The sequence below is a fragment of the Phragmites australis genome, chromosome 17 (genome assembly GCF_958298935.1).
Source record: "Phragmites australis chromosome 17, lpPhrAust1.1, whole genome shotgun sequence".
NCBI lineage: Eukaryota > Viridiplantae > Streptophyta > Magnoliopsida > Poales > Poaceae > Phragmites > Phragmites australis.
The window spans coordinates 24,728,083-24,737,697 of NC_084937.1; the positions used below are offsets into that span (position 1 = coordinate 24,728,083).

Here is a 9,615-nt window from a genome sequence, read left to right on the forward strand (position 1 = left end):
ATGGCCCGCGCCCCCGCACTCGCCGGCAGTATCCTCGCCGTCTTTGTGATGGCTGTCGCCGTCCACGCGCAGGCACCAGCCGCCGCGCCGGAGGCGTCCGAATCAGCGTCGCCGTCGTCCGAACCGTCTAAGCCACCCGCCGGGGCACCCAGGGAGATGGAAATGGAGACGCTGTCGCTGTCCCCCGCCAAGGTCCCAGCCGCAGGCGCTAAGGCCAACGCAGCCGCTGCCCTGCAGGAAGACGCGCCCAGCGGGGCACCGGTCTCTGCTCCCGTCGCGAGCGAGTCACCGCAGGAAGCCCCGGCGGGCGCCCCAGAGGTTGGGAACGCCCCTGCCGCCGGTGCCCCGCAGGAAGATGCGCCCACCATGGCACCGGCCTTTGCTCCCTTCGGGAGCGAGTCACCGGAGGAGGCCCCGGCGGGCGCCCCAGAGACCGAGGCCGAGGCCCCGAGCCCTTCCTCCGAGATGGCGGCCGCCCCGTCCTCCGAAGACTACGACGTATTAGATGACGAGGCACTCTCGCCCGCCGGTGAGGGCCCTTCGGCCGAAGCCAGCGGCCCAGCAACCGACGACAGCCCGGCGACCGAGGCGACCGTCTCCGAGACCCCCGCGGAGGCTCCCGGCCCCTCGGCCGACGATGAGGCCAGTGGCGCGAGCGCCACCCGTCGCAACCTCGCGGCCGTCGTGCTCTTCACCGCCCTGTCCGCTGTCGCTGCTCTCTGAGGTGTATGTGCGGTGAGGCGGCCGGCGAGGAAGTTCGGACGGTATGCATGCTCGGCAAGCAATGCATCTCATGGAGGAATCGTGATGGCCGGTTAGGTCGATTCTTTTGGGCGGTTCCTCTCGATCGGCTAATGTTCGCATTGCATGCATTATGCATCCCCATGCATGCACTGAATCTCTGTTCCAAAGCGTGCATACAAACGATCTGGTCATTTGTACCTCGAGCACGGATGAATACAACAATAGATTCGCTTCTGTTCTATGTCCATTAAACGTTGTATGTGAATGTGTGATGCAAAAGTTGCCAAGAGCAAAGGAATGTTTGAAGTGGGGATACAAAAGTCCAACAACAGTTTCGATATGCACTGAAGTGAGCCGGGCCTTCACATAATCTGGTCCTGGGCCTCCGATAATTTCAACGAAATATTACATGTCACGTTATCTGGGCCTCCAGTATTCTGAGCCCTTGTTAGACAGATCGGCGGATCCACGGGGCCTGGGGGGCACTTGGCAGCAGGGTTCGAAAATTCAACAAAAATCAGTTGAAAATCGCGAAATTCGGTCAATTTGGTACGGTCTAGTTTTGTAATACGATCGAAATTCGTATTTCAATTCAAAAATTTCAAATCAAATTTGAAAAAATAAAATAAAAAACTAGAGACAATTCTAAGACTATATGTGAAAAAAGTTTCAATAAATACCGTTTGCATCAGAAAATATGTGCTCAAACATTGATGGATTGGAAAAATGGTGAACAAATTAAAAAGGTCAAAACGGGCTGAATGCACAGTGCAAATGGCTTGTTTCAGCCTAATTGGATGGGGGTAAGTAATAACATTTGCAATTAATTTTATTGCTGCTATATTTCTTTCTTTTTTACACAGAAATTGATTTCATGATATTTGAATTAGCAAAATGATTCCAAATCACACATACCGAATCATACAAAATAGAAATAGAATTTTGACATTCGCCAAATAGAAAATGATTTACAATGGAATGGCAATTTATGTACGATATATGGGTGTAGTAGATGGTAGAGATTAAACGAAATATAACAAATGACATGCCATATTTGCTTCTATTTTTCTGATTTTTATGATTTATTTATTTATCTTGAACTTTACTCAAATTCAACAAATGCTCTGGGTCGAGAAATTCGAACTGTTTTTGACTAATTCGATCGAAATGCGGAAAATACGGTTGGTAAACCGAAAAATTAGGTCAATTTTCACTGGGTCGATTCGACCGTTTTTTGCCACGATCAAACCAGTTTGACCAAGTGAATTTGTTCGAATTCTCACCAAACTTCGCAAATTTCATGAAATCGCTGATCTCCATATTTCGGTTATCAAATGAATTTCTAAACCCTGTTTGGGAGCCCCTAACCCCCTTCCCTAAATTTCTGGGCAGAAAGAGAAAAAAGAACAGAAGTAGGAGGAAGAAAAGGAGAAGGAGCACCCTCTAGTTTTTGGCTCTGATCCGTAATTGGTTAGACAGTAATAAACTACAGCTGTATTTGCAAAAGCTAGCCCATAATACCCATACCATTTTCCTTTTCTATTTGTCCCTATATCTTAGGGTCTGTTTAGCATAACTGCCGATCGTATAGAATTCGATTCTATCTGGCTACGACGAGAAGCTGTTGAAGAATCCGCTGACTCCCATTTGATCCCGGCTGCGCCCAGAATCCAAGTAGCAGGCACGTAATTCAACCGTAGAACTCTTGAGTAGCTACGTGCATTGACACCTGTTACTGGGCACTAAAAAATCGCGAAGACGATGTTAGTAAGGCTAACTTCGAGCAGGATTCTAGCTCGCCACGGCGTGGCGGCGTTCGTCGTCGCCGGCAATTTTTACTGAGGCCACTTACGCCAAAGCCGCGACGTGCCGCGGATCTCGAGCGATTGCCCCGTGCGCTTTGGTGCCTACCGTGCGATGCAAGTGCCATTCCGCGGGACCATCTCTGGTGTCCGGCGCCGGCGTCGGCGTGAAGGGCGGCATGGCACGCATTGGCAGCATCACATGGCCGGCATGGCACGGTCCAACGCTGGCGTGGCCTTGCGCGAGCCGACGTAAACGTGCTCGGGCAGCTCGGTTCTCGTCTGTCGGTGGTAGCCGCCGACTGTAGAGGCCGGCCGTCACCGACGTTCCACCCCGCGGTAACTGCCTATGCGCACATATATGAGTGTCGACCGCTGTGTAAAGTTTGATTGTGCAAATACTTCCTCCGATTATAAATACGCCTTGCTTTTATTTTTTTTCTCTAATGTACAATTTTAATTATGATTTTTTATTAGAATATAGTTATAATATCTTTAAAATATAATATGATAAACATATTTTTCAAAACAAATCTACACATGTGATTTTTATATTTCGAAACTAAATATTTTAAAGTTATTGACTATCGAAGTTTTAAAAGTTTGATCAAAGCGATAAATATTTATGAGTACTTATTTAAATTAAGGATATATATTCACCACTTGTATGTAGAAGAAAAGGATATGAGATTCTTTAAGATAATAGTGATACATCATGTGCTATCTTAATTAATTTTAGGAGAATACGGTCACAATAATAATGTGTCTAAATCTACTCATATGAGTCTCAATAATTTTTCTCGTGTTTTAGATCCTAAAGTTTTTTATTAGATTAATCTAATCCTGACTTGAATTTACCCTAGATCTCGATAGGTTATTTCTGCTTGTTATTCGACATTCGCTTCTCCTTCTTTTTCTCTACATCTACTCCGTCTTATATAGTCAGGTTAGGAAGATATATTGGACTCAGAATCTCAAATATAACTTTTCTAGACCGTGTTACCTAGATGAATAATTTTGTATAGAACACGATAAAGTAGCTGAAGTATCCACACATAACTTATTTACCTTATATTAATTATTTAATCTTACCTACATGGTAACAAATACATGTACGATGGTATACCATCGATAGAATATATTATATTTCTAATAAATTTTTAATTAATCACTATCAAATCATCATCGCTGAGGTTGGCTGAACTGAGAATTTGGCTGGTTTTCTGTACCACATTATATTTCCTCTATCCAGATTAGAACCATCGCGAGCTGTATCTTCGCTTTGCTTGCTTGCAGAGTACTACAACATTTGTTGCTTTGAGCCTTTGCCAGGCCAGGGCAGCAGCGCCGTACACGTGTGGAACCCGGTGGGGCAGGCTCGAAGCTTCGGTCGGACCCATTGAAGTGTAAGTACCAAATTGACCCTCAGGCCCTCACGTGGTTCGAGCCCCTCGGCACCTAACGGCCGTCGGATGAGCTGATCGGACCGCAACGAACCGCGCTAGATTGAGAATTGGCTCTACCGTGGCCCATACACTGAGGTTAGCATCGGATTCGGAGCTTTTGGGTTGGGGCTTTAGCGGCTCAGCCCGCTGGGGATCCGAAGGAAAGTGGCACCGGCACGTGCGCCGCCGTCCATTCTGCATCCAAAATGATCGATGGGCGTGGGCCCGGTCTAAAACCATAAGTTTATGGTCTATTTTTTCACTATGGGTATCATAAAAAATATTTTATAGATTATAGATTATAAAAAATATAAATTATTAGATTGTTATTATTTAGTGGTACAATTTATCCTATTTATTTTAGTTTGTAGATTATGATTACAATCTATAAGTTGAAACAAATAGACTGACTCTTTCTGATTAGATCTAACTTTTAGCTTTAGGTTAGATTTTCAGTTTGTAGATTAAAATAAAGTGATCTAACACTATTTTAGACTAAAATAGAAAAAAATTCATCGAAATATTTTTAGTGTATGGATAGCTTTGACCTAAAAATTTCTAAACTAAAAATACTTAGTCCTATTTTTTATTTACAGGCCAAATGCATTGACTGTATGCATCAGCAGAGGAGACTTTTCCTTAAAAAATAACAGCAGCCGAGACCTGGAGGCCTGAGAGTTTTGTTGAGATGCGCAGATGGCTCACGTAACACGTTACGGCTGACGCGAGAATGCGAGCGTCTCAAGCTAAACCGATTGCAACAATGTGCTAATGCACCGGTTGTTCGTGTTCTGCTCCAACCGAAATTCAGTGGCGGTTGGGACCGGATCTAGAGGCAGATATGACCCTTTTCTTTTTCCTCTTCCTTTTAGGCAGATATGACCCTTTTCTTTTTCCTATTCCTTTTGACCCTGGAAACTGCAACATGATACGATGCGTGCCTCGGTATTCGTTCTTCGGCCAGGCTATGGGTCTCCCTCCACGCTACGCCACCTTAATGAAAGCAGTTTCACAGGTAACAAAGCCCGGCTGCAAAGCACACTTTACAGGCCAGACTCCAGAGGTTGCACTAGTAACACTAACACTGTCAAAATCAAAGCTACCTAAGTTTACTTCTAGCCGGTGAAAGTAGGATCTGATGGACGAGCTAGCAACCGTTTGCCCACATTGCCTCTCGCCTCCTTCTCAGCGGCGGCCACAGGTTGGCCCATAAGTGTACATCTATTTTTTTTAAAAAAAATGTTGACTATATATCATAGGTAACAGTTAGAGATTTGAGTAGTTTTTAAAATTTCAGAATTATATATTGTATTTTCATTTAACGGATCATTCATATTATCATAGGTCTTTTTTCACTACCACATTTCACATCCTAAAACTCAATTAGCTTCTGATGACCTAAATATACAGCGTAGCTTAGTTATCGAACAAATTTATTTTAACTATTGCATCCTCATTGTTAACGTGGCTATATATTATCTACGTACCCGTATGACCGTCTCATGATTAACGTGGATAGAATTATAGCAACAGGAGTGGAGACACAATTAGTGGACGTGTGAATTTTGTTTCACTTATTGTGGGCCCGCCGCTCACCGTTCCTGTCCATTAGCAAGGTCGGGTCATGATTCTTTTCCATCGATTGCCCGTCGCATGCTCGAAAGGATGATCATAGCCTTTTTTTTTTTCTTCTTCTTCTTCAGTTTTCTCTCTCTCGTTTTGAATGCAGGCAGAGTTAGCTGTAGTGACGAAATGGACAAAAAAATAATAATTAAGGGCTACGAAATGGACAAATTAACTACGTATGCATCAATGTAGTACATGGCACGAGTGGCTGCGGTAGGGATGCAAATTTGTATTTTTTTAATTACTAGGTCGATCTAAAACTTAAAAATAAAATAAATATTTACACTTATCTAAGTAAATTAAGAAAAAACTAAATAAATAAAAAATATACACCGGGTAGCCACTTACATCCACTGCTGATGCTGAAGTAGTACATTCTACAGTGAAGTCCAACCCATCTGCCATACGACACGCCACAAGATCAAGATACGCTGATAAAGAGCAGGAGGAAAAAAAAGAAAAGCTGGCGAGAAAATAAGGCCTTATTTTATAGCATAAGGATGCCAATGATTTTTATCAAAATCGTTTAAGGTTTGACGATTAAATTTAACTCTTAATTTAGTTAGCCTAAAACAATCTTGTCATACTTTTTTTTTCTACGACATATGAGATCTAAACAATAGAAAAAGAATCTTGCTATAACTATGATTATAAACCAAATAAGTATCTAAAATGATTAAATTTGTCTAACTTATGATATGGTAAAATATGATAAGATGTGATCATGAACCAAACGTGCTCTGAGCCTATTCAGCCGAGAAATAGCATGGAAAGAAATGGGAAATGGCAGGTCTTTGAAATTACCTTGAACTTCAGTGGCGTTTCGCTTTTGTACAGAGCTAAGAGTACGCCAGTGTCTATACTGCTCCCACTCCCCTCAGTCCCTCACTCCCACGCAACGCGCACGCAAACCACAGCGGCAGCACGCTCCCCCTCCTCGCCCCGCACAATGCGCCGCCTCCGTCTCGCCGACGCCATCCTTGTCCTTTCTCTCATCCCCCTCGCGGCCGCCGCGGGCGCAGCCAAGGCGCCCGCGGCTCCGCCGGCACCGCCCAACGTGACGGCGGAGATGGCCAAGGGCGGGTGCAAGGCGTTCGCGGACCTGATCGCGGCGTCGCCCGATGCGGCGTCCACGTACCAGTCGGCCGTGGAGGGCGGCGTGACGGTGTTCTGCCCCTCCGACGAGGCCGTCAAGGCGTTCATGCCCAAATACAAGAATCTCACCGCCGACGGCAAGGCGGAGCTGCTCTTGTTCCACGCCGTGCCCGTGCACTACTCGCTGGGGAGCCTCAAGTCCAACAACGGGCCCATGAACACCCTCGCCACTGACGGCGCCGCCAAGAACTACAACTTCACGCTGCAGAACGAGGGCGACGTCGTCACCATCAAGACCGCCGCGTCCGCGGGCGCCCCCGCGCGGGTCAAATCCACGGTGCTGGACAGGGACCCCCTAGCCATCTACGTCATCGACGCCGTCGTTGAGCCGGTGGAGCTCTTCAAGCCCGCGCCCGCGCCCGCACCCGCGCCTGCCCCGGCGGCGGACGCGCCCAAGGCCGGCAAGGCGGCGCGCCACCCTGCGCCCGCTGTGGCGGACGCTCCCGGGCCTGCAGCGGAAGACGCTCCTCCGGAGGACCAGAAGAAGGAGGCCAAGAAGAGCGCCGCGCCCGGCGCGCCTTGTGTTCGATGGTTCGCCGCGACGCTGGCGGCCGTGGCTGTGACCTCCACATTGGCTTAACGAGGGGCTTTCCTTATTTTTTTACCTTTTCTGTTCGGTGCTGATCCATTGGCGTGATCGTGGTGTGACGGCGTGTTGGTGTGCTTGCGAGATTTGTGCTTCTTCTTTCTTGGAAGAAAATAGTGTATGTGTTTCATTTTAGATGTTTCTTTTTGGCTTTTTGCTACTAGCTATGGTGAGGCCGAAATGTTCATCAGGAGCACTTTGATATCCGATTCTGTCTAATGCAGTCTTGATATGCTGAACCTGAATTGCTGCTATATATTCACTGCATCAAGTGGTTTATCGTTAAACATATTCGTGAGAAAGATTTATGGTTTATAATCGTTATAATGTTCTTGGTCAAATCTCCCCCAACAAAATCTAGACTTACTATGATCTTCCCAGAGACCATAAACAAATTTATCGTTGAATTCTTTTCTCTGAACAGAGTGGCGCCTCTGCGCGTTCATTTCTTGCGACTCCAGTTGTCGGTGGATGCGATTCGGCTCACAGGTCAAACAACGCAAGCCAGACATCAAAGGTAGCATTAGTAAAATAGTGGGAGGTGGCGGTAACTGTTTGAAGAGGGAGGAGGGTAGCAGGAGTGGAGGACAAAGCAAATGTTGATCCGGGCGGCACTGCGAAAGAAGAATTTTTTTATATATATTTTTTTTTCAAATATTCGTGAAAGAACGCATGAACTGAACTCTGTTTCCATCTCGGCCCAATCTTTTGCGATGGGACATGAAAGCAAGCCTCAATAGTGCACCACTGACGAAACTGTGGGCCTCCATCACTGACACCACGCCATTGGGTTCCAAAAATAGTCCAACATCATTTGACACATAAAAGTATTCCCTAGGTTATAAATATATGGTATTTTAGAAAAATAATTGATCAAACTTTTAAAATTTTAATCAATAATAACTTCCAAAATATTTAGTTTGAAAGACAACTCCGGGCCTTTGCAGTAAATCACTCTACGATGATGGATGGGGTAACTCTGGGCCTTCGCAGTAAATCCATCGAATCGAAGCCTTCCACTATAAACAAGCAAACTGCCACGTAGGACTACGGGCCCAGTGCCAGCCAAATACAACGGCGGTCAACAAAACTGTGAAGACCGGCTGACTAGTCGACCGCCATACAGGTGCCACCATCTCTGACCGCACGATCTGCCGCGCGGCAGGGTCCGGCTCCGACGCGTGCGGGCTACGGCGAAACCAAAAGCGCCCCGGGAATAATACTCGGCCGCGCGTGTCCCGCACCGTCGCACGGCTGCAAGCGCGCGCCACGGCCGAGGCACGCCATGCAAGAGACCCCGCCTAAAAATGGCCGCCGCCGTCCCGTATATAAAGCCCGCGGCCGCGCTCGTCGTACTCACGCCGATCGGTAAAAGCCAGACGTAGCCAAGGAAGTAGCGAAGAAGCACGCGCACGCAAGCGTATCCATCCATGGCTCGCGCAGCGCTCGTCCTCGGGGTGCTCCTCCTCGCGGCCGTCGCCGTGGCGCCGTTCGCCGCGGAGGCGAAGAAGAAAAAGGCCTCGGAGAAGGCGGCGGAGCCTCCCGCCGACGCGCCGGCACCGGCCGCTGACGCGCCCGCGGAGGGGCCCGGCGGGCCGTCCGCCGCCCCTGGCCCCGCCGAGGGCATCGACGGCCTCTCGGACGACAACGACGACTCCGACGATAACTGATCGAGTGGTTTCTTGAAATGATCCGGTTGATTTGGGGCAGGATATATGGAAGCAACCAAGAGCATTCGCCGGATTTGATTTGAGACAGTAATAATGTGTAGAGCGTGGTGACCTGTTAAGATGTGTTTTCTTTCTGTGTTATTTGTTGGTATTTTGAGTTATATAATACTATAATGTTCTTTAGTTTGGAACTGTAATCTTTGTTATATAATCGCAAATGAATTAATCTACTACTATGCAATAGTTTCTGTGTCACTGTGATGGTGTGCAATTCTCTGCGTGCATGCATGACTCCTCAAGGTAATTTTAGGGAGAAGTACACTTCCCTTCTTATTATACATTTATACTCCACCCACGAAAGGAGCCATGAGAGCGGATTTTCTGAACAGGGCAGCTGCTCACCTTTTCACCATTAAATCACATACCACAAGCGAAATGTATCTCTGAAAAAAATGTGCATATAATACTTGTTACTAGTTACTACTATAAGTGCAATATATCAATATATAACTGTTAAATTTCATTGTCCAATACATCTGGAGTTAAAAGTGCAAAACATGTATATCTAATATATTCATTACATATAT

The 9,615-nt window shown here is 46.6% G+C and overlaps 3 protein-coding genes across 3 annotated transcripts; all 3 read left to right on the forward strand.

Moving 5' to 3' along the window:
• On the forward strand, window positions 1-723 carry LOC133897000 (uncharacterized). Its single transcript, XM_062337604.1, has one exon. The coding sequence runs from the start codon at window positions 1-3 to the stop codon at window positions 721-723; it is 723 nt and encodes a 240-aa protein (XP_062193588.1).
• Window positions 724-6,498: 5,775 nt separating this feature from the next.
• LOC133897524 (fasciclin-like arabinogalactan protein 1) lies at window positions 6,499-7,603 on the forward strand. The gene has a single exon (XM_062338287.1). The coding sequence runs from the start codon at window positions 6,567-6,569 to the stop codon at window positions 7,350-7,352; it is 786 nt and encodes a 261-aa protein (XP_062194271.1). The 5' UTR covers window positions 6,499-6,566; the 3' UTR covers window positions 7,353-7,603.
• A 1,082-nt stretch (window positions 7,604-8,685) lies between these two features.
• LOC133896767 (uncharacterized) lies at window positions 8,686-9,092 on the forward strand. Its single transcript, XM_062337383.1, has one exon. The coding sequence runs from the start codon at window positions 8,789-8,791 to the stop codon at window positions 9,026-9,028; it is 240 nt and encodes a 79-aa protein (XP_062193367.1). The 5' UTR covers window positions 8,686-8,788; the 3' UTR covers window positions 9,029-9,092.
• The last annotated feature ends 523 nt before the right edge of the window (window positions 9,093-9,615 follow it).

What these genes read in the sequence shown, in the direction of transcription:
- LOC133897000 (XM_062337604.1), top strand. Translation starts at nt 1, where the DNA reads ATGGCCCGCGCCCCCGCACTCGCCGGCAGTATCCTCGCCGTCTTTGTG.
- LOC133897524 (XM_062338287.1), top strand. Translation starts at nt 6,567, where the DNA reads ATGCGCCGCCTCCGTCTCGCCGACGCCATCCTTGTCCTTTCTCTCATC.
- LOC133896767 (XM_062337383.1), top strand. Translation starts at nt 8,789, where the DNA reads ATGGCTCGCGCAGCGCTCGTCCTCGGGGTGCTCCTCCTCGCGGCCGTC.